The following is a 24,155-nucleotide window of genomic DNA, read 5'->3' on the forward strand; positions in this document are numbered from 1 at the left end:
ATGACTACAGGCAAATAGAGTCGCCATTCCACTCAGACACTCAGTTCTAAAGATCCTGTGGAGGAAATTCTATTTCAAGAAAGTGAGGATTTAATTAAATAAATACACATTTAATTTCCTGTGCTTGGTAGCTTTCGAGAGACAATCAGTCATTTACTCTAAAGTGTGTATCTCAGGCACTCATGGGGTGCTTATTAACCTCCAAATGCCACTGGCTCAGCGGGGTTTGGCCTCAGAAAGACATTTTGCTGATAATGGGTAACCCTGCAGCAGGGCCCACATCCGTGCACGATGTGAAAGGGATTCAATGTGGCCTGTTTTCCCTTGCAATGAGCGAAGCTTTGTGGGAGAATAGAGGACACTAATAATGAAGCTTTTGTCTTTCTCTGTACAGCTGATACCTATGTGGTTGCCAATGATTCAGTCAAATATCAAGGTAAGTCACTCCCTGGGCTGATTGGAAGCTCGGTTTCCTGCAGAGAATGTATAACGTTCCTAGGGATTGTTGATGCTCCATTTACTATGGAGAAGGGTGAATTCAACCTGCTCCTGGCCTTAGAGGGCTGATAATGCAGGAGACCTGTGGGCCAGGTAAGGGCTCTGCAGGCAGGGGGTGGCAGCAGGAACCATTGTCCTACTGCTTGAGGTTGGTGAGGATGCAGGTGGAGGGCGGTATCCCAGGGTCTGAGCAAGCCTCAATCCACTGATGAGAGTACAGGCCGAGGCCTGGTGCAATGGCTTCTGTCTGTAATCCCAGCACTTTGAGAGGCCAACGTGGGAGGTTTGCTTGAGGCCAGAAGTTGGAGACCAGCCTGGGCAACATAGCGAGACCCCATCTCTGCAAAAGAATAAAAATTTAACTGGCTATGGTGGCATGCACCTGTGGTTCTATCTACTTAGGAGGCTGAGGTGGGAGGATCACTTGGAAGCCCAGGAGTTCGAGGCTACAGTGAGCTATGATCCTGCCACTGCGCTCCAGCTTAGGCAACAGAGTGAGACCCTGTCTCTATTTTAAAAAAAGAAATCAAAGAAATATAAATCGGAAATGAAAAAATAAACTGTCACTATTTACAGATAACAAGATCGTGTATATATAGACAGAGCAAGACCCAGTCTCTCAAAAAAAAAAAAAAAAAAAAGAATAGCATACCGACCCCTTGGAGGATACCTAGGCACGTTTAGTGATGTGTCCTGGTTGCTAAAATGGATTTTCTGTCATGAGAAGAATTCTGTTATGACAGGACAACCTCGAATAAATGATAGGATTGAGCTACAAGGAACCTACTGCCTCATTTTATATATGAAGAAATTTAGGACCAAAAGGAAGAGTGACTTGGTCAGGGCCCCACAGCCTAAAAGAGGAGATCCCGCCTGAATATATTTCCCAGCCCCAGGCTTTGCCTTGACTGGCGCTTTGTCATTGTAGGGGCAAACATACTCTATGACCAGCAAACAGAGTTACTGGGCGTGACTTAAGATGGCAAAGCCAGCTGCCTGCTCCATCCAAACCGGGTCCTGTCTGTAGCACTAAGAGTGTCAGGGGGATGGGAGGAAAAGCTGGAAAGTTTTTTGCTGGGTTTCTTCTCCGAGTTGGGGAGGGATGCTAGTGGAAGGAAAGCGGTATGAACTCAGGGTACCCAGACACCAAAAGAGAAAAATGCGGCTGTCAACAATGACCACAGCCTTTGAATCCTGATTACGGCCTTGGTGCTATTTGTGGCGGCCGTCGGGGGCATGGGCACCGCTGAAAACTGCCTCTCGGTACTAGTTTTTTCTGTGAAAAGAGAGTTTCTTGCACTCTCAGCTTGAAGCATTTTAAATTGCCTCTCTTACCCCTTTCCCGGCTTTATGGCAATCTGTGGCGATTGCCCAGATGGCCAGGAGCAGGCCGACAGAACTCCCTAAGAAGCTTGGAGAAAGAAGAGAAGCTATCATCCTAGCTTCTTCATGTGCCAAGTTCTGTTCTGAGCACTTTTTTAACCCATTTGTCCTACACAAACCCCCTGAGTAAGTGTCACTATCCCCCCTTTACCCATGAGAAAACCCAAACACAGACCAATAAACCTTGTTCCCAAAGTCGCCTATAGAAGAGCCAGGCTTTGAACACAGGGATCCTGACAGCAGAACCCAGGCACTTCACCACCACACCAGGTCCCTGTCATAAACAGTTCACTGGGGCCAAGTTTATGTGTTAGCCCAGCACTGGTGTGGCAGCTTTATGTTTTCATTGCAGTGAGTCCATCAAGGTGAGCATGTCATTATTATGATGGGTTTGGGCCAGGACGACTCTAGAAAACACGGCGCGATCCCCCGCCCTGGGCACTGCCAGAGTAGAGAGTTTGCCTTCTTCAGGCCAGACAACCCTTGAGCCAAGCCTAAATTCTGCCTGCAAGAAGCCGCCCGGGTCGACACTCCCTGGGTTGCCCGTGAAAAGAAATAAACTAAAACCTCTTGCCCTTTTTCGACAGCACTTATCTGCGGGACTCCAGCTTCGCCTCCAGGCTATTCAGAACCACGTGAACCACCACAGCCTAAGGACGCTGCCGGGCTCGGGCCAGAGCAGTGCTGGCCTGGCAGCCCTCCGAAAGTGGTTGCAGTGCACTCAGTTCAAAATGGCCCAGGTGGAGATCCAGTCCTCGGAAGCAGCCTCTCAATTTTATCCTCTATGAGTGGACTCCTCAGCGCTCAGTGTCAACACTCTGGTTTAGCAATAATGGGTTTAAAAACAAACAATTTGATCCAAGCAGGTTGGGGAACATATTGGTACTGTACATTCTCTTTCTAGTTTAGTAAAAGATGTGCAAAGGCCAGAGAGGGCCGAAAATGAAGCTTTCTTGCTACACATATTTCTGATGACTCCTTGGGCTATCTGATTAAGTGTTTCCTTACATTATTTTTTAAAAACCAAATCATTTTTCTTTAACTAACTTCTATTTTTTTTAAGAAAAAAAATAGACTGGTGGGTACTCACAGAAAAGTTGTATAAGTCCCCCTGTTGCTATTTTTGATGATAGAGAATAAATAGGGTTTTTGAAACCTTTGTAGTGTTTTTTCTTAAAATCCACTCTTGGCAATGCAATAAAAAAAACCGTCACCATAAGCCAGTGACACCTGACTGAAGCTTTTTGTCTTTATCCTGGGAAAAGTGGCAGCTTGCAAGGAACATTACAAAGTGCACTTAGAAATTAGGTGGTTAAACTGTGCCAATTGTTTTCGTTGTTTTATAATATCATTTTCCAAGACTGTCCAGTAAGTTTTATTATTTTTAAAACTAGTTTTTCAACTCATTAGTTCTAGGCTGTACTGTCTTGTAAGCTTTATGATAACCACTTTAGTCTTGTGAATAATAAATTTTATTCTTTTGTTAATACTTGTATACAATTTAATTGAAAACTGTAGCTTGCACACGGGACCAGATGAGTCCCTCACTGGCACAGTGCCCTGCACCTGGAGTGATGTTTCATAAAACGGAATTTTAATAGTGTAAGAGCACCAAGATTTCTCCGCACCTATACCTAGCGTTGGACTGTGCATTCCAAATGAAATTCCTCCTCTTTATCCCTGTAATGCACTGACTAACAGAAGACTTACTACACATTTAAACTGTATATTGACATGCTATTAAATGCATTTTTTATTATCTTTGTGAGCCTGGGGTTTTTTAAAACCAGTTTATAGAGCTAGAGATTAGTTCCTGACTACCATTCCTTCTACAGTTCTACAGCTTCTAACTTCTCTTAAAACTGAAATTATGAATAAGAAAAGGCTTTCTTTCTGGCCATTTGATGAGAGGAATACAAAATTTGTTTGAAGTCCACCTCTAGGAAGGACCCTGAGGGCAAAAGACCTTTTTTTTTTAATGTTTGTTATTAAGAGGCTTCCTTTTTCTTCTGGGAGCTCTGAGATCTTAATGCTTCTCAGAGGAAAACAAGCCCTCAGATGTTTAATTGTTCATATGAGTTCTAGAAAGAGCGATCTTCAAATCTTCATCCTTATACAAATTGCAGAGGACCATTCAGCTCAGTATGGAGAGTACAGAAGTGATCATTCTTCGTATCTGGCTAACAAACTCTTCTGAAAGGCCTCTCCCTGGACAGAACCCTTCTCCGTCTCAGTCGTGCTTGGCTGAGCTTCCGTGAACATTTTGTCTCATAGTCAAGTTGTGCATTTGTTTATCTCACTTGTAAACGGTGACAGCTTTGAGCATATGTGCTATCTCTGTCTCCTCATGGTTTGGCACACAGTACATGTTTAATTAATGTCTGTCGAATGGAATGGATTCAGTTAAGCAACAGGCCTTTCTTGAGCTCCCCATGGGCACCATGAGCTTTGCATGTGACATTCTCTTTTTTTGCATCGGTTCCTGGAGGAGGAGGAGGCTCTGGCTGTTTCCCCTGTGAGGGTTTCTACTGACATCCTCATCTGGGCTCAGCTGCAGGCCTGGCTCTTGGCTAGTCCTGAGCCCACCCTGCCCCGGGCAGCCAGGATCTTAGTGGCCCCATCCTACCAGTAGACAAGGTCCAAAGTTAACCACACCTTCTTCTCCCACTCCCTCTTCTTTGCCCAGTCCTTTGAATGGACTTCTGCCTGAACTTTTCTTTGTGTTTGCATCTTCCCCAAGCTGCAGACGAACCCTTAACCTGGCACTCTTGACTGGGGCCCCCCATTTAATGCTTCCAACTGTCTGGACCTGTTTCCTTGACCTAGAGTCTTGGTCACTCCCAGGCAAATCTCTCTCCTTGCTCTTGAGAACCAGGACCCTTTTCCCTGCCAAACTGACCCAAATGCTGTCCCTGCTGGCACCCTGCCACTTCACTGGCTGATGGAAACTAGTGAGCTTCCCCCAGCCTATGCTGCACCCGCCATTGCCAGTGTCCTCATCTTCTTCCGCAACCTCATGTCCACCCTCCAACAAGTCGGGCTCAGGCACTTCGATGAAAAAAAGGAAGAGAGGGGACCAAAAGCTTCCAACCAGTTGGGCTCAGGCACTTAGAAGAAAAAAGGAAGAGAAGGGACTTATGGAAATTTAGCAAGATTGGCACTAATAATAAGTCGGAAGAGAACCCATTCACCTAAGGCAGAGGAGTCAGCACCCTCCACTCACAGGTGCAATGGAGCCCACAGCCTGTTTTTGCAAAGTTTTAGTGGAAACAGTCACACTCGCCATTTACATATTGTGTAGGGCTGAGTTTGTGCTACAATGGTAGGCAGAGTTGCGACATGACTCAGAATGCCTAAAATATTTACCATCTGGCCCTTTACAGAAAAAGAGTGCTGACCTCTGACCTATGTAAAGGCCCCTGAAAGGCACTGAGCTGGAGCCAGCCCTTCTGTGGATATATTTTCCTTACCACCTTAGGGGCACTGGGATTTCCATATTAGTGTTTCCTCATCTGTAAAATGGGGACAATGACACACATTCTACCTCAGAGGGCTGTTGAGATGATGAAAGAATGCAAGAAAAGGGCTTAAGGCAACACCTAGCACGTGGTAAGCACTTGTTAAAAGTTACTGATTATTCCTTTTATTCTTATGTTTAAGCCTGGAGAAGTAAAGCTACTTGCCCAAGGTCATGCAGCTAGTAAGAGGCAGAGCCAGGACTTGACCCAGGCTATCAGACCCCCAAGGACTGTGCTCCCAGCCGCTGCCCATATGAACTTCTGCCACAGCACACATCATCCCCAGGTGATGGCCACAAATGCAGAACAGAGGGCAGGGAGATCTCAGCAAAATTTACCTGAACCAAATTTGACCAGCACTAATTATTGGCGTGGAGAACGGCCACAGTACGGACTGTTTTCCTTTCCACATAGCACCCTACTGGTTTCAGTGTGCGAACAGAACACACTGAGATTCCCAAGGGTGGAATCGGCCCAAATCTCCAAAAGTGTAGATTCTATTCTTAATGATTTTTCACAAAGGGCATGCCTCTTATGAGTTGGGTGACCTTGGACAAGTTACTAAACCTCCCTGGACCTCTGTTTTTCCTTCTCTGTAATATGGTGCTGTCTACCCATCTTCCTGGGGTGATGGAAAGCTCAAATGGGTGGAGAACTGTGATGGTACTTGGGAAACTGTGCTGGAATCTGTGGACCCCTGGGAAGACTTGCTGCCTCCTGAAGAGCACACAGAGGGACAGCTCAAAGCTACAGGCTCATTTGGTTTTGTTTCTTCAGCCAGTGCCTCAGGATTAAGACCTACAATACCCAGGAGAGCCCAAACATGGCAGTAGCCAAGAGCATCCAGTCTCCACTGTGTACCATCTCCTAGCAAGCATGTCATTCAGCCTGACACCGGGATGTTTCCAGCAAATCTCTTCCCGAAGACTCTCATCAGAGGCCAAGTGGTTGCAGCAGATTCGTCTCTGTTTCCAAGCTACAGCAGGCCAAATAAGACTGGATTGGATCAGAGAAGATGGGTCCTCCCATCTCTTTCATGAGCTGGGCCTCTGGCATTAATTGGACAATGCAGATCATTTATTATACTTCTTTAATAGAACTGATGGGCAAATATGTATATTTGGAAAATTGGTGTTTTGACAGTAATGGTAGGTTCTTAAGAAGAATGAAGGGAGTGGTTGGAACCCAATGGAATAGTACTGAACCGTGTTTTTGTGGAGTTTGAATGCTTTGGGAGATGGCTGATGTGTTATTAGTAAAAGGCTGGCCAGTTCTTCACCGACAGGAACGAGTAGTGAGCCTCAGGTGAAGGGGATACAAGAGAAACAATAATGGCCACCATTTATTGAGCATCTACTAGATACAAGCACTCTACATACATGATTTTTATTCCTTAGCCCCTTCCCCTGGGTGAGATAAGCCTTATTATCCTCCCCACTTTGCAGGTGAGGCAACTGAGGCCCAGCAGTTAAGTGCCTTATCCAAGATCATGCAGCTAGCGGGAGTAGCATTAGGACTGAAGGCCGTCTGCATCCAAAGCAGGGCCTCACTCAATACATGTTCATTTCTATTCCCTATTTTTGGGGTCTAGGCTCCTTTAGGTAAAATGTGATAGAAGCATGGGGTAGAGAAATCTGAGGGTTTTTTTTTCTTTGAGGTGGCTCAATGTTATTGGCATCTCTGTTTATCACTTCATCTGACATAGGTGTTTTTCCCCTTGCTTTGGGAATTCATGTACATGCAAAAAAAAATTTGGATTACAAATTAAATCACATTTAGTTTCCCACTTAATATAGTAGTTTTAGGAGAAAGAATAATTATGAGTAGAAGATTGTGATGATAGGGCTGGGCACGGTGGCTCATGCCTGTAATCCCAGCATTTTGGAAGGTCGAGGCGGGCGGATCACCTGAGGTCAGGAGTTCGAGGCCAGCCTGGCCAACATGGTGAAACCCCACCTCTGCTAAAAATACAAAAATTAGCCAGGCTTGGTGGTGCGTGCCTATAGTCCCAGCTACTCAGGAGGCTGAGGCACAAGAATCACTTGAACCCAGGAGGCGGAGGTTGCAGTGAGCCGACCGAGATCGTGCCACTGCACTGCAGCCTGGGTGACAGAGCAAGACTCCATCTCAAAAAATAAATAAATAAATAAATAAAGATTGTGATGATAAACTCTGCTAGATTTGGGGCCTATTGAGAGTTTACCCAGCCCTAAGGAAACTTGCCCCTAATTACTTATAATCATAGTGACCAGTAGGAGAGCTTGTCATATATAGCAATTTTGATATAGTAACTTCAGTTAATCTTCACAACAATGGTGTGAGGCAGACACTTCTATTATTAACCCCATATTAGAAATGGGAAAAGGGAGGCATGGAGAGATTAAATAATTGCAGGAATCATTCAGTAAGAGATAGAGCAAAATTTGAATCTGAGTATTTCTGCCTCCAAAGCCCAGGTTCAAGCTATTACATATTACCAATAGCTAAATGATAGGAAGCCCCTTGTTACTCATCTGACCTCCAAGGTAACCTAGAGTCATTTAGATCACAAGTTATCAGCTGGCAACCTGCCGGCTGGCCCTGGCCCAGAGCATATTTTCTTTGCTGCGCTTGAATTTCTAATTTCTTCTTTTGGTCTGGATACCTCTGGTGTAATATGGAGTCTCCAGCTTTGCTCAGTTCCTGCCACTGACCTCAGTCTCCAAAGCAAGAAGAACAACCCACCAGCCCGTGGGCAGAAATCCTGCCGCCTCTGGGCTGGTTTACAAGGCCTGGTGTGCTCATTCACTCACCTGCCTGGCCCTGCAGGGCAGTGGTTTTGCTCTCCACTTTAGACTGGCTCTCCCATTTTATGGGCCAAGAGGGGTGGGATGTTCCCAGCGCCACTCAGCCATGCTCTCTGCCCCATGCGGCCCTTCCTTTCCCTGGCATCACTCCTCTGCCCCCACCTGCCCCTCCATATGCCAACCATCAGCCCTGACCCTGTTTCAGGCCAGGGCTGTTCTCTCCAACCCGCGACCGTCCTGGATTCCTCTCAGAGAAGCTGAGGTCGGGTGGGTGGGGCAAGGTGAGCCCCTGGCACCAGCTCTTCCCTGCAGGGTGTGCGGGACCTTTGTGGAAGCCACAGATTTGGCTGTTTTAAGAACAAAGAGCTGGCTTTTAAATTATGCAGCCCAGACAGGCTCCCCGCAGGTGGGTGGAGAAGGGAGCTCCCCAGGGCTGCCTAGCAGACGCCCTGATTTCCACTCCTTGAAGTGGCCACTTGGAGAAGGAACCAGCAAGCAATCAAGCATGAAGGACAGGAAAACTCTCCAGGTGAGGACAATCACTCTCCCCAGCGGGGATGCAGGGTGTGGGGGGCTCTGTGGACAGCAGGGTGTGCCCAGGGCCTCCAGCTTGCAGTGCAGAAGCTAGGCTTCCATGCTGGGCTCAGATGGGGGAGGCAGGTGGAGAGGAACCCAGACAGGGCTTTGCAGCCAGGTTGGTTCTCAGGGTTGGAGTCTGGACTTCCTTGCTAACTTGCTCTCTGACCACAGGTGAGTCATTTAATCTCACTAAGCTTCAGTTTCATCAACTGCAAAATGGAGATGACAATTCCTCTTTCCTGTAAGGAGTGAAGGGAATGATGGCTGTCACGTACCGGGCACAGAGTGGGAATCCCAAACAAGAATGGGAGCTAACCTTGATGAGGCACGCCCTACTCGGTGCATGCCTGGCTCTGTGTTAAATGCCTTGCAGTCACACAGCCATTTATTCTTCAAATTGTAACGCCGTGTGGCAGCTGGTGTTTTGCTGAAATGAAATCACAGCTTGCAATGGGCATTTGGCTCCCATTCTTCTGAGCGTGGCGCTCCCACGCTGCTGGCTTCGTGTGGTGACTCACGGCTCCCTCACGTCTCTGTGTTTGAATGAGCAACCGGGAAATCCTCCTCCATATGGTGCGTTCTGCCAGCATTTGGACTTCACACGGTGTGAGCGCATGATTGGGTTTGGAATGGGGATAATATTTTGAAAATAATAAATGGATATATTCTTTATTCTTCTCCAGGAAACCACGTGCCCCTGTCTAGTTCCATGCATTTCATGGGGCAGGAGGAGGTTGGGATGTAGGGGAAGTTCTGGCAGACAGGACGAGGAGGCAGACAGATCACCTCTTCAGGACCACAGGGGATTGTCAGCAAGAGGAAAAGGGAGACAAATTCAGGGGGGCACTGGGAGGCCATGCGGGCGTGTCTTCACCTTCCCTCTTAGGGGTGAGGATGTTGTAGAGATGCCCAGTTGAAAAGGCCCCTGGGAGCCCTGGAAGATGGTGGCACATAAACCTCGAAGAGAGGCATCCACAGCCCTCCCTGAACCAGGTGAGTGCGCAGAGTTCAAAAGTCTCCATGGGCGTTCAGGAACACATGCAGAGGCTGCAGTCAGGAGGAGGAGGCTGCTTCCAGCCTGGACATTTGCAACTGGAGTGGTGGGGGCAGGGGTCACCCTTTGCCTAGAAAAGCCCAGGCACAGCCCCACAGTCACCTGTCCAGGAAGCAGCCCAGGCCAGCCCCTCTGCAGCAGAGACCTGTGAGAACCCAGAAGATGCCATGTGGCCTGAGCCCAGCTCCCCTGCACCAGGCTACAGATATCTGCTCAGGGGTACCTGCGGGTGCTTCTTACAGGGAGCAGGCCCAGGAAGACGCCTCAATGACTAAGGGTCTATCTACAAGACCCAGAGTCACCCAAAAGACTCTGGTCAAACCAGAAGAGGCTGCAATGCCATCAATCTGCAAATTCAGGGTTTTTATTCCTCTCCCCCCTCACACCCAGTGAGGCAGGGACTCTGGACAGTTATATGAAATAAAATGCTATTTTTTCCTTTATGCCTGTGTGTACTGTGTAAAAGGTATAACCCACTGTTAATTAACTAATATTTCCCATGCCCAGCATGTTTGGATGTTTGGAGGGCTGGATATTTGATGACGAATAAGGCCCCTGCTCCCGCCATCTTACATTGAAATGGGAGGAGAAAGGCAGGTACACAGATGGGCAATTGTTCTTAGGGGCTGAGAAGTGCTGTACTGAAAATTAACTCAGGTGATAGAATAGAGAATGATGAGATGTGCTCAAAGAGAGCCACAGGTGGTAATCGGAAAAAGAGCCACTGGAGATTATCTCCCCCAACTTCACAGATGAGAAATCCGAGGCTCAGAGGGAAAGAGCATTGCAGAAGTCATATATGAAGTGATTTTGTTAGACCCAGGGGTCCCTGACTGCAGCTGCTGTGTGCTTCCCAAGGCAGGGGAGATACTTGGCTATAAATCCAGCTGAAATGGACCATTTAAAATCCAAGGACCTGTCTGGGTTGGAAGAGCTTGGAACTAACTTGTAGCCACGCAGAGCTAGGTCTGAATTGCACTCTGTGCCTTAACTGCTTTTTTTTTTTTTAACCCCTTGGTAAGCCACTTAACCTCAGTTTACTCATCTGTACAATGGGGGTAATCTTCCTGCCTCCTAGGCTTGCAGGGACTATTAAAGAGATAAAGTACATGAAGCCCTGGGAAGCTGGCCCTCAGTGTCCCTTTATCTCCACACTGTCATCATTGTCACTGTGCACATTGTGGGGCCATTGCCACCACCACCCTACCCCTGGAGGGCAGGGGCCTTGTCTTGCTTCCCTCTGTATCCCCAGGACTCAGCACGTGTCCCCAGTCAACACTAGGATATGAGTGAGCAGCCGCTGTCTAGGGACTGCCAGGCTCAGGCAGTGGAGGATAACCAACTGGAAACATCCGCCAGAGAGGGCAGAGAGTGGGAGCTCTGTGTGCAGGGCTGTCTGTGCCGCCCAGGAGAAGGGGCATTCCTCTGGCTCTGTGCATGCATGGCTTTATGATCCACGTGTGTTCAGCGAGGAGGCTGCCTCTGAAGGGGACCTGGATAGCAGATGAGTGGTGGCCAGGCTGAAACTGGAGGGAGAGGTGAGCTGGGCAAGGACAGCGAAGCCCAGCCAAGGGGTGGGCGTGGGAACACGAGGCTGGCAGTGAGTGTGGTTTGCTGGATGATGGGGCGTGGGGTGGGGTGAGCAGTGAGGAGTGGGGCTGAGGAGGCCTCGGGGCCCAGGGCAGCTAGACTAAAGATGGGTCCACAGCAGCCAGCAGGGTGGGCTTGAGTGCTCAGCTGGGCAGGCAGGGGTTGCGTGGAGTGAGGAGAAGCCTGAGGCAGGAAGAGAGAGGGAGTGGAAGTAGGGGATGGTATGGGGAGGACCTGGGTAAGTGGAGGTGGGTTGGAGAGCAGATGGGAGGGCCCAAGCAGGACCCACCAGGTTGAAGGAGCTGGGGACCTCTGAGGTTTCCAGCTGGGGCCTCTGGTGGGGGAAGCTGAACTCTGTGTTCAGTGTGGTACCTGGCTGGTAGCAGAGCCTCTTAAGGATCTGGGGACTGACTGACTGGATGAACATATGATGGAGAGCAGAAGGAGCCCCAGAGGAGAGCCCGGAGAGGAGAGGAGGACAGGCTGGGAGTGCGGCTCCACCTGCCCCCACAAGCAGGCCTTCACAGAGCTGGATCTCCCAGACAAAGGCAGCCATAGGTGTCTGGAGCACAGGCTGTGGACACCACTTGTGCCAGGCATGGAGACAGAGTATCCTCCATGTGTCACAGGACTGGTCAGCTACTTCCTAAGTGGGAGGATGGTAGAGGAACAGGAAGCCAGTCACTCAATGGGAGCTGTCATGAGCCTGGTGATGTGGGTGAGTCTGCCCAAAGGTGAGGCCACAGCGCGGCCACGTTACTGAGCCAGCTGCCACCCGCAGCTGCTCACTCAGGCTCACAGGACCATCTTCTGTGATGTCACACCATAGTATCATGTGTGAGGAAGGCAGGAGGAAGAGCCTTCCTGCCATCACTTGCTCTCATGCGTCCAAGACAGTAATTCTGCCACCCTGCCAGGTGCTGGGCAGGGATGTTCTGTGGGTCCTGCTGCATCTCCCACCTCACGGGCAGCAGCAGGACCCCAGAGCAGGACATGGAGCTGTAAGGTGGCCAGAGCATAGTTTGTCATGTTGGCCATAGGAGCTGTCGCCAGCGGCCAAAGTCCCCAAAGGTGTGAGGTGGAGACACTGGGCTGGCCCCTAGGAGGGCTCTGATGCTGCACCTGTGTGCTGATGGCTCCCGGCACCTGTATGCTCAGCCGATCACCACCTCCCTCTGCCAGGCTGGCCCTGGGTCCCCATTCCCAGGCCCCTGCACAAGGAGGCAGAGCACAGCACATAGGCCTGCCACTCCCTGCTGGCCTCCGAGCTTGCTGCTGAGGACGCCTGGGCTGAGGGTGCACAGGAGTGCTGGCCTCCAGGCTTGCTGCTGAGGACGCCTGGGCTGGGCGTGCACAGGAGTGGGTGTGAGGCCTGAGATGTCCCACTGAACCCTCACCAGCTTTCAGGCAGGCCCCAGGAGGGGGCCAGTGGACAGAGGAGCCCTCACTATCACACAGGCTGTTTCATTAAAGACAACAGTGACAGTCATTGTAACAATGGCCATCTTCTACTGCGTGTCTACTGCGTCTTCTACTGCGTATGTAGGCCAACGGCAGCTCACAGAATCCCAGGTGAGAGGGACGCTTGTAACAGGAGTGCCTTTAATAACTTCCGTGTTCCCTCCATGTCCCTGATGCCTGGGACACAAGCCCTTCCCTGAGTTCCTGCACTGAGCTCCTGTCCCCTGGGCTGTGAGCCCAGTTAGGGGGATATACCTGCCCACTAGCTCTGGGCACACAGGGCTCTTAGCTGGCCCTCACTGAGCTAACTCTGAAGCCCCAGGGAAGCCAGGCAGGGGTGGTGGGGCCCAGCAGTGCCCCAACAGTGGAGAGAGTCTGAGTTGTGGCCCCTCGCTTGTGCCCAGTGGCCGGGCCTTGGAGGCACCAGGCTGGGTTCAACCCCCAGCCCCATCCCTGTTTCCTGGTATGTGCTTGACCTTGGCCATTGTGCTCCATTTCTGACCTGTCTCCTCACTCCAAACAGGAGGATGAAGATGCTGCAGGTGCAACTTTTTCTCTCTTCCTACATCCCTCCTGGCCCATCACACCAGAAGCTCTTCCCCACGGCTGCTTCCTGTGAGGCTTGCCTGAGGGTGAGGCTGGAGTGGGGAAAGCAAAGCAGCGGAGTGGTGGCAGGAGCTTGAGCCTGGGGGGCCCTGTGCCCTTTGGGCCCCTCTGCGTGGGGGTGCAGGGCAGTTCTCCATGCAACTGGCCAGGTAAGGAGGCTCTGCAGAGCAGCCTGTGGGTGCTGAGGTCTACACATGGGGTGGACATCCAGGAGGCCGACCCTGGCCACCGTCACCCTGCTGGTGTGGCCGGCTGATTCCTGCTCCCTGTGATTCCTGTGAGCACTTGTCAACTTAGGGCGACCTTCTTGTCCCATTTTCCCCAGATATCCCCGGTTTTAGCCCTGAAAGTCCCAGGTTCAGGAAAATCTCTCAGTCCCAGGCAAACTGGGAAGGTTGGTCACCGTATTCTCAATTAAGTCAAGGGTCAAGGCGGTGGGTGGCAGGATGAGGGACAGAATTGGCCTTTGAAAGCCCCATAAATACCGACCTTGGGGCGTTGGGATAAAACATACAGAGATATCCCATGGAAGGTCCCCAGCCCAGCCCTGGGGTATAGCAGGACCCTAGTGAAGGATCCCCCCATCCCTCAGGCCCGCTTTCTCCTTTCCCCCACCCCACAAATGACAACTGACAGACATCTCTATATTTTTATTGAAAATAAAAAAGTCATGGTGCTTTCTTCCTCATAAGTGGCATATGGACACCCCCAGTGCTGCCGGTCTCGCTTCCGGTACAAAAGTCTCAGCAGGAAACCAACCTTAATGGCTTGTTGGTGGATAAGACGGCATCAACTTGTACATTTGCCCATTGAGAGAACTCCCAGGAGCAACTGTCCTCTCTCCAGTACACGCGGCACGTTGCTAAGAAGGCAGATTTCAGGATATTCACATTCATGCATTACGTATCTCACACTACCTGGGCAGTTTAACTCATACTTTGTACAGATGCAGAGAGTACAGTAGTTGTATTTATATATATATGTAGAGATCTCTTTAAATATATATAGCTATATATAATATATATGTTTATATGTTTACACCTATTAGTCTTTCTTCCAAAACTTCCTTTAGAAGCTTCTTAGGAACACCTGAAACCTCTGGGCGATCCTATGATCTGAGTTCCAAAGTTGGGGTCAACTGTGAGATGGCTGGAAGAGATCTATTTGAGAAAATGACAAGGGAAGTGCATTTCATTCTTGACCTCAGGGCTCGGACTAGCCTGAGGATCGGTGTGTGTCTAGAGACTGCCGGCTCATTTTAAATAAAAGTTCTAAGCTCAAATACTAGGCCGGCAGGGTTTTAAGTACCCTTATGTCTCTGTAAGCTCAAAATCTAGTGGGTTTCCCTTGCTGTGCCGTGATACTTATTTTTTGAATGGGCGGTCTTGGGCTTGAGGTGGGGGGTGGGTATTAAGTGAATCTTTTAAAAAAACTAGGCTCTTCCCTTGGTTTTTGCTAACTGGGGTGAGAAGGGATTTTACAAGCCCAGCTGAGAGGGAATTTATGTGCAGACCAGAGCCCTGGATGCATCAGTGGCTCAGGGAAGAGGATACAGGCCCCAAAACGTGGTGATGGCTCAGCTGATTCCTCGCCAGGGAGCCTCGCCTGGGGCTGGAAGATTAGGCTAATTGCAAAATGCAGGCCTCCTAGGTTTAAGCCAAGGTAGGGAATGATGGGACCAGGCGAGTGCGCGCAAAGCTGGGCTGTGCCCAGCCCCTTCAGGCTGCCCACCACTCCATGGTCCCTTAGCCAGGAACCTCCCCTCTTACAGAAGGTGCCCTCTGATCACTCCTGAGCTTCTGGACAGCCCAAGGCATGGGCGCTTTCTCATCGTTGCAGCACAGGGTGGTGTGTGCTTAGGGCTAGGGTCCTGCCCAGGGGTCTGCTTAGGGCACAGCTTGGGGGTTCAACAGGCACCAGAAGGCTGAAGGCAGTAGGGGAGAGTGCCCTGGGGTGGGGTCTGCTGGGTTTCCCCCTTTAACCTGCTGCTGGCCCACACCCTCTGGCCTGTTTGTCAGCTGGCTCCGTACCTCAAGAGCACTGTGAAGTACTGGCCAGGTCAGGGGCAGGGGGCGGCACTATGCTGATGCCCAGGTGTCCAGGGGAAGCAAAATTCACATCTAAACCCCAAACAAGTCCTCAAATAGAAGGAAATGAGGAAAGAAGAAAACCCCTTTATAGGAGGGTATGCCCTGGGCCTGTCCTCAGCCCGCACCTGATGACCTGGGCAGGACAATGACACACAGATAGCTCCGTGGGCACTAGGACTCTGGGACAATGGGTTTTTAAAGGTTCGGCCCAAATGGGGACCGGTTTTCAGGTGTGTCTGTCTTCTCTGGATTTCAAAGTCTCACCTGTAGCTTAAACACCTATCAGAGGAGTACACTGGAGGTTTAGGAGGCAAACCAGGTCTTAGAGGGCTTGACAGTGGAACCATTCAATGCACTGGGCTCCTTCTGAGCACGTATGTAGGGGCGGTGGGGAGAGCCAGGGGGCCAGGAGTGTCCCACTCATTTTCCAGGAGATGCAAAATCACCCCGTTTCCGTGGGCTTCCTGATGTGGCCCACAGGGAAGGCTGCCACTTGGGAGAGGCCAACAGGGCAGGGGTCACCAGCCTGGAGGACCCCTCTCCTCCTGTCCCATTTCATCCCTCGATCCTCCAACCACGCTGGAGGGCTCAGCGCTTCTATAGCATGAGACTGTGGAAACGGACATTGAAAGGAAGACACTGGAAGAACAACACCTCCTTCTTGGTGACTGGGGCTCGGGGGAGGGTAAAATGGGGAGATGATGGGGGACTCTGGGAAAGGGCCTGAGTACAACAGTCAGGCCTCAGGGGACTGTGGGGGACATCCAGCGCCTGGCCAGCATCAGCCTGGTACAGCATGCCCACAGTGGATTTGGCACAAGTAGTGGCCTCTGCTGACTAAGGCAGGGCCTGGCTCACATAGATGCATCAGTTCCTATGGGGTCAAGTGTGGGGATGAGTCTGAGGACAGGTGCAGTGGCCTCTGCCCTTGCCCAGTGGCCCTGGGCCGTGGGTTCAGTGAGTCATTTTGCCCCCGGAAGGCCAGACACTGCCCCCGAGTGTAAACGCACTCCTGTGTCTGCTCAGGAGGGGATTTTGCAGGCTGGACTCACAGCCCTCCATGGCAGGCAGTCAGGAGCCTAGCGTGTGGGGTGTCAGTGGGGATAGGAGGGAGAAGGCAGGCCCTGAAGATTGACAACAACTACAGATGGGACGATGAACAGATGTGTGGGAAGCACCTTTGAAAGGGGACGTCTGTCTGCTGGCTGTGCCGATGGCTTCTGTTGAGAATGTGAACAGTGGAGCAGGCAGGCTTCCTGGGAGGAGGAGAGGTTTTCCGGCAGGGAGTGGGCTCCGGACCATCCTTCTTTTGGCTAAAGGGGGAAGCCTCCCTGCCACAGTAGAAAGACAGATCCCTCTGGCTTCGCCAGTGCGCATGCTTTAGACAGCAGCTGGGGGCAGTCGACAGACCAGACACCAGACAGGGAGGAGGATGTAGAGGGCCTGGGGTGGGGACACTGCCCAGGTGCTGCATGCAGCGTGAGCCGGGCTCAGCCTGGTGTCCGAGCTGCCTGGGCCGACAGGCTGACCAGGGGCAAGCCTGGGAAGACAATGGTTTCTCCTTCGGGAGGCTCAGGGCCTGTGAGGCAATGAAGTCCTGGACAAGCTCAGGGTTAGCTCATGTCCACCTGCTTTCCCATGTCCACCAGTGCCACCAAGGTGTCCCTCTGGCCAGCGGGTCCAGGGCCTGCAGACTCACACCACTGCGTTGTTCACGTCTACTCCTTTGTTGCTCTGCGAAGCACTCATGGGATACTCAGCAACGCTGGTGCCATTTTCGTCTTTTCTCAGTGGTTTCCTGGAAGTGGGGGGAGGGGACAGGAAAGGCAAAGGAGGGGGAGGCAGGGACACCATTAGTTATCACTGATGGTGGGGTGTAACCTCCGGCTAGCATCCCTGCTCCGTGAGAGTGTCAGAAGGAAGCCAATGGCTCTGTTCTCGGTTAGCATCCTTGGGCTGCTAGTCCTTGTGGGGTTAATCAGAAGCTGGACGTGGTCTTAACTCGGGTGTCATGAAAACCGGGGCACAGTTGAGAGGGAAAGAGGGGAGCTATTAACGATGAAGCAGGGACAACAGGTATGAGTCTGGGCTGTTTTGGACAAACAAGAAAGTATGTTCAGTCTAGCACGATCAGGTCTTGACTGATCTCTTCGATCAGGGCAGAGACAGTTAACAGAAGAGAAGTGCTAGGGGTTGAGTTCTGCAGTCTTCCTCAGTGTGGGCAAAGGCAAATGCAAAATGTGATGAAGCAGATGGTGCTGGTGGTAATGCTGGTGGTGGTGGTGGTGATGCTGGTGCTAATGGGGTGATGGTGGTAGTGGTGATGCTGGTGGTAATGGTGCTGGTGGTGGTAGTGGTGATGTTGGTAGTAATGGTGGTGGTGGTGATGCTGGTGGTAATGGTGCTGGTGGTAGTGGTGATGCTGGTGGTAATGGGGTGATGGTAGTAGTGGTGATGCTGGTGGTAATGGGGTGATGGTAGTAGTGGTGATGCTGGTGGTAATGGGGTGATGGTAGTAGTGGTGATGCTGGTGGTAATGGTGCTGGTGGTAGTGGTGATGCTGGTGGTAATGGGGTGATGGTAGTAGTGGTGATGCTGGTGGTAATGGTGCTGGTGGTAATGGGGTGATGGAGGTAGCAATGGTGATGGTGGCAGCAGTGATGATGCTAATAATGGTGGTGATGATAGTGATGGTTAGGGTAATGGTGCTGGTGATGGTTTGGTTGACAATGGTGGTGATGGTGATACTGGTGATGGAGGTGATGGTGGTGGTGAAGGTCAAAATGCTGGTGGTGATAGTGATGGTGGTTATATGGTGGTGGAGGTGGTGATAGTGATGGTGATGGCAGTGGTGGTGGTGATGGTGATAGCGGTAATGATGATGGGGTGATGATGGCAATGATGATAGTGGTGGTTAGTGTAATGGTGGTGGTGATGGGTTAACAGTGGTGGTGATGGAGGTGATGATGGTGGCAATGATGGTAGTGAAGGTCATATTGGTGGTGGTGATGGCAGTAGTGGTGGTGATGATGATAGCGGTAATGATGGGGTGATGATGGTAATGATGATGATGGTGGTGGTTAGCGTAATGGTGGTGATGGTTGGGTTAACAGTGGTGGTGATGGAGGTGATGATGGCGGTGAAGGTCATATTGGTGGTGGTGATGGTGATAATGATGGTGGAGGTGGCAATGGTGGTGGTGATGGTGACAGTGGTAATGAGGATGGGGGTGGCGATGATAGTGATGGTAATGGCAGCAGTGGTAGCAATGATGGTGGTGAATATCTACACTAAGTTAGTACACACCAGTGGTCCCTGAACACTTTAAACTGAGCCATTTGAAGTTCATTCCAGAGGGCCCCTAACCCCAAAAGCGGTTTTTCCTATGCATATAAGGGATCAGGAAGGCTGGGAGGGAGGCTCTGAGAAGGCTCTTGCTCACTTGCTGGGGTTCTGAAATTACGGTGTACTTTTGGGCCTGGCTCAAGTCTCACTTCCTCCCTCCCTCAAGTTGTTCAGGAGGGCTCTGGCCCCCAGCCTGAGTGTCTGTATCCTCCTGGTCTAAGCCACATGCTCTCTGTAGCCCAATTCCATACCACAATTCTGCTATCTCATCCCCACGGGGCTGCAGCCCAGCCCCCTCCAGGGTTCCCAGGGGTGCCAGGGTTGAGCCCGGATCTGCCCTTGCCGGGAGTTGTCCAGGCTGGACACTTATGGTCATTATCATAGGCCCAGGAGTTGATTGCTTCTGCCTTTTCAAATGTCCCCAGAGCCTCCCCAGAGCCACAGTCAGAAGGGCTGGTGCCTGGTGACCAGCTCGATGTCTCTGGGATAAAGCCCTGAGTGAGTGAGTTCAGAGGAGGCAGGGTCTGTGAGGGGATCATTAGCAGTTCATGGGAAGAACAATCAGGCCTACTCAGAGACTACACACTGAGCTCAGTCTGGTAGCAAACTGTTCCCTTTTCTCCTGCAGCAGAAGTAGCTCAAAACTTCTGCTAAGCAAGCCAAGTGCACTCACTCCAGGTGGTCAAGCCCAGCCACCGTGGCTTCTTCCAGGAATGCAAGAGGCAAACCCACAATTCCTCCCACAGTGCATCATGCTTTGTGCAAAGCACTCTCCGTCACAGAGATTTCCTTGTCCCTTCTCTCAGTGGTCACCTGAAGAAGCTAGGCCTGGAGTAAGAGATTCATTTCATGGGGAAACTGAGGCTTAGAGAGGGCTTAATTTGCCCAAGGACGCTCATCTGGTTTGTGGTGGGGCCTGGACCACCACCCACTAACACTGTGTCTTGGCCAGACATGTATCTTCCCACTATTATTATTGTTACTACTATTTTGGAGATGGGGTCTTGCTCTGTTGCCTAGGCAGTGGCAACATCACAGCTCACTGCAACCTTGAACCCCTGAGCTCAAGTGATCCTCCCGTCTCGGCCTCCCAAAGTGCCGGCATCTTCCCATTTAATCAGCATTCCCAGCAGGTATTCCCATATGAGCTCTGGGACCTCATCAACTTGGGAAAGCCTTCCTCCACCCCCCTCTTAGAGATTCTGCAGAGTCCTCCAAGAAAACGGTCTCCTTTTGCTTTAACTCAGCGTATCCCACACGTGAATCTGAGAACGCCATTTATGTAGACGCTAACAGATACTCTCTGGAAACTCTGTGTTTACAGGCCTCAGCTGTGCTACCTTGTTTATGTCGGGATCCATGGGAAATGATGGACTCTGCAGCCAAGCTCTGCCCTGGGCCTTTTGCTCCCTCTGCCCCCTTCATCCCCGTTCCTGTCTTACCCACCCCTTTCCAGAAAGCCTTAAGCAGCTCTGATGTTGCTGGGTGTGCCTGACTTCTGACTCCATGAAATCTGCATGGCCTGGACAATTTGTGGGGGTGACATTTTCTTACAGTGAGATCCTGTGCTCCCCAGTGAGGCCACTGAGGGGCTCAAGTGGGATAAATATATCATGAATACATGAAGGGAAGAAAGGACATCAGCATCAGGATTCCAGAAAATATTAACAGGCAGAAAAGAGTCTGGACCCAAGCCCACACTGCATTCTCCTTAACACATATTACATATGGGGCTTAGGGCTAAAATAAAAACAATTGCAGCAGGTTCAGATCGTGGGAGATATGGCTTAAGGGCTTTCTAGGGTGGATAATGAAGAAATGAAGGCGGCATGGAGCTCCCTTAGAAATAACTAAGCCTGGAGGGCTCAAGGTTTCCACCCTTTTTCCGGTAAGGTGAGGAGGTCAGTAGGATTTCTATTGGCAGGAGGCAAGGAGACAGTTCTAAAGGCTTCCTGCCGTCTCTGAGACCCCTTCGTACTCGCGGGCCCTGGGGAAGAGGTGGCTCGGAAGAGCTAAGCAGGAAGTGAGCCCGGCAGGAGGACCCTGGAAGGCAGGGTGAGGAGGGGGCCCAGGGCCTTCGCAGCTGCTCAGCCAGTTTCCCAGACAGGAAAGCAGGCAGGGGGGCTTGGCAGGGGCTCGGCACCTGTGGCAGGTAAGGGGCTCGGCACCTGTGGCAGGTAAGGGCCCCAGACAGGAGCATTCGGGAGCCCGCGCGTGGTGATGGGGGAGGGTGGCAGCCGAGGGCTCTCCTGAGAAGTGGTCATGATCTGCTCCCCTCCTGCCACCGGAGCTGAGTCCCCAACCACTCTCCTGCCTGGACTGCTGCTCCCAAAGCCTTTCTGGGATTCACTGCAGCCCATGGAAGCTGAGTGTTCCCTAAAGCAGAAGACGGCGCCACCTCTGCACTCCCCCAACTCCACCCCTCCATCAAGCACGGCACTTCAGGGTGATGCTGCGGAAGTGCTAGGAGGCAGATGTCAAGGCTCAGTAAACCCCCGCCCCACCATTTTCTGGCCGTGTGACTTCAGGCAAGCTACATAGCCTCTCTATGCCTCAGTTTCTTGTCTTTGAAATGAGCACAATAGTGGTGTCCATTTCACAGGCTTCTTGGGAGGATTAAACACGTTAGTCCATGTCAAGCACTTAGACAAGCGTCTGGCATACCGTAAGTGCTCCGTAAATGTTTGTTAGCTCTCAGTACTGCTGGGGAAAAGGTGTCACCAGGTAGCTGGCCCCACTGGCTGGCAGCAGCCAAGGTTCTCCAGTCTGCACAGACTTCCTACCTAACGCGTGCCCCGTGGGGCTCCGGAAATGCTAGAGAGAGTTGTTAGGACCCAGCCTGGCTCTGCAGCTCTGTGAGTCAGCTGAGGCTGGTCTCGCTAAACCAAGAAGAGGCATTTCCACCCTGGTCCAGGCAGAGATGGCCACAGAGGGCTCCCTAGATGGCATGGTTCCTAGAAACCAAGAGAGAGGTTAGTGAGACTTTCCTTGGCGGCACCCAGGATTCCTGCTTGTAGGAGGGTGGGCTCTGCCACCTTGAGACTTCTTGTCCCCTGCCCTGGGCTTGGAGGGCAGCAGGCTCCCACATTGCCTGCTCGGAGTGCCGCGCGGACAGCTCCAGCCGCACATGCCAGCAGCCACGAGGGGCCCCTGCAGAAACTGTGCCTCCACCAGCATCTCTGGCCTGGGCAAGGAGGGCCAGGACCCAGGTACCCCTCTTAGGCCCTGCTGATCATGATGTGACAGCCTCCCCCTCAGCCTGCTGCTCTGTGGGGATGGAGGAGATGGAGGCAAAGAACAACTCTGGGAGCCTGAGAAGGGAGGCTCTCTTCCTGCCTCATGCGCCCCTGGGAGAAGTGAAAGTTAAAGGTCCCGGACTCACCTCTTATGAAGGTATTCATCCCCCGACTGCCCACCCCGACACCCTCCCACACCCATACACACACATGAACCTGCGTAACACACACAGGCACGTACACATAGACACATGTACATATGCACAAATCCACATACACACACACTATACACATACACACGTACGCAAACACACACATATATAATATACACATGTACACATGCACAAATCCACACACACATACAATATACACATACACATGTACACATGCACAAACCCATACAAACATGTACTTACACACACACATATATGTACACACAGGCACATACGCATAAATGTACAAATCCACACACACAAACAATATACACATACACCCATGTACTTAAACACACACACAATATACACATACGCACATGTCCCTACACACATATGCACACATACACATATGTGCACATGCATGCACACATACATATGAATACACATATGCATACGCATACCTATAGACACATATCCCCACACTCATATACACACACACTCAGCGTTCCATGATGAGACGCCTCTGTAGACCTCAGACTTCCCCAAAGCTGGGTCAAGAAGCTGCAAAAAGCCTTTCTGAGCCTCGAGGGCGTCACCGTGAGAAGCAGCAGCCCCACGTCCAGCCTCCATCGCCCAGGGGGTGGGAGACAGGCATGCGGCAGACAAGCGTCCTCACAGCCAGTGGGACCCACTGTCTGGACCATCCCCTGGGATCACCTGTTTGGCCGCCTCTGCTGAGCTGCGGCGGAACTGGCGCCTGTGCATTTCTCATGCTTGCATCCTCCCCTGGGAGCTGTGGGCCGAGGGGAGCAGAGAGGGGTCTGCCGAGGAAGGGGCTTCTCACAGGCGTGACTCTCTCTCCCCTTGAGCACTGCTCTGCAGCCTGGGATTTGATCTAGGGCAGAGCCCTTCCCAGCCCGGAGGCTGAAGAAAGGATTGCGGGGTCATGCACAGAGCCCTGGACAGGGACCTCCAAGCTAGCTCAGGCCTCGGTGACTGTCCTTCAAGCCTCCGAGATGCCAGAATGGTGCTGGGGGATGGAGATCCCTGCTGGGGATTCTGTGGGCAGAAGCGGCCCAGACGGTGTCCGTCTCACTGGGGGTCTGGGCACCCGCCTCCCTGAAACTCCAGGGACAATGCCTCCCTGCCACCCGCCTCTGTGCTGGGGATGAAGGGGCTGGGGAACACCTCTGGGTAGAAGGGCCTTTGGCTGAGGTCTGGTGGGGGTCCTATACAGAACAGGTGGGCACAGGCAGACACATGTGGGCATGCCCTTGGACACCAGCCCCAGGTCACGGAACCTCCCTTCACCTTGTCTTCCTGTCACAAAACCTCCCTTCACCTTGTCTTCCTGTCACAAAACCTCCCTTCACCTTGTCTTGCTGTCACAAAAGGCCTTCATTGGTAATGGGAATACACAAAGCCATCTGTTCTTCCTAGAGGCTGGGTTTCCAGGAGATACCTGCCCTGAGCTCCTGGGCGGTCACGCCCCACCAGGGCTCCCCTGCATCCTACGCTGCTCAGCTGTCCTGAGCCAGCCCAGCCCAGCCTGGTCACCATGGGCACTACAGAAATGCCCGGCACTGCTTCGGGGGCTCCGGAAGCAAACAAGGAGGCTGAGGGGGTGTCTCCCCAAGAGACGTGGCCCATCCCCCTCCCCCGGACTCCCCAACCTCAGGCACAGGGCGCCTCTCTTCACGGGCAAGATTCGTTCACAGGTGGCTCCACCTCCATGGTCCTGTGGGTTCGGCTCATTTCAGTGCACACAACAGACTCATATGGCCCAAGGACACTGGCCTCGAGCTGGCACCAGGTTGGTAGTCATCTGACCAGCAGTACACAAATGAACAGACT

General features: G+C 51.6%; 2 protein-coding genes across 15 annotated transcripts in view; one reads left to right on the plus strand and one right to left on the minus strand.

Annotated features, from left to right (window-relative positions):
- The window catches only part of UNC79 (unc-79 homolog, NALCN channel complex subunit), a 277,012-nt gene extending 273,372 nt beyond the window's left edge, over window positions 1–3,640 (plus strand). For all 12 annotated transcript variants that reach the window (XM_055361283.2, XM_055361282.2, XM_063698138.1 and 9 more), the window contains 2 exons: window positions 395–436; window positions 2,469–3,640. In XM_055361283.2, the coding sequence (XP_055217258.2) occupies window positions 395–436; window positions 2,469–2,669 (243 nt within the window). In that variant the 3' untranslated portion in view covers window positions 2,670–3,640. The remainder of the gene's footprint in view (window positions 1–394; window positions 437–2,468) is intronic.
- A 10,470-nt stretch (window positions 3,641–14,110) lies between these two features.
- PRIMA1 (proline rich membrane anchor 1) overlaps window positions 14,111–24,155 on the minus strand; it is a 70,925-nt gene continuing 60,880 nt past the window's right edge. For 2 of the 3 annotated variants that reach the window (XM_019039987.3, XM_004055608.5), the window contains exon 5: window positions 14,111–17,363. In XM_019039987.3, coding sequence (XP_018895532.1) covers window positions 17,261–17,363 — 103 coding nt within the window. In that variant the 3' untranslated portion in view covers window positions 14,111–17,260. Of the gene's footprint in view, window positions 17,364–21,693; window positions 21,865–24,155 lie in introns of all 3 variants that reach the window. The other variant, XR_008671242.2, reaches the window with a different exon arrangement.

The sequence above is a fragment of the Gorilla gorilla genome, chromosome 15, assembly GCF_029281585.2.
Source record: "Gorilla gorilla gorilla isolate KB3781 chromosome 15, NHGRI_mGorGor1-v2.1_pri, whole genome shotgun sequence".
Lineage (NCBI taxonomy): Eukaryota > Metazoa > Chordata > Mammalia > Primates > Hominidae > Gorilla > Gorilla gorilla.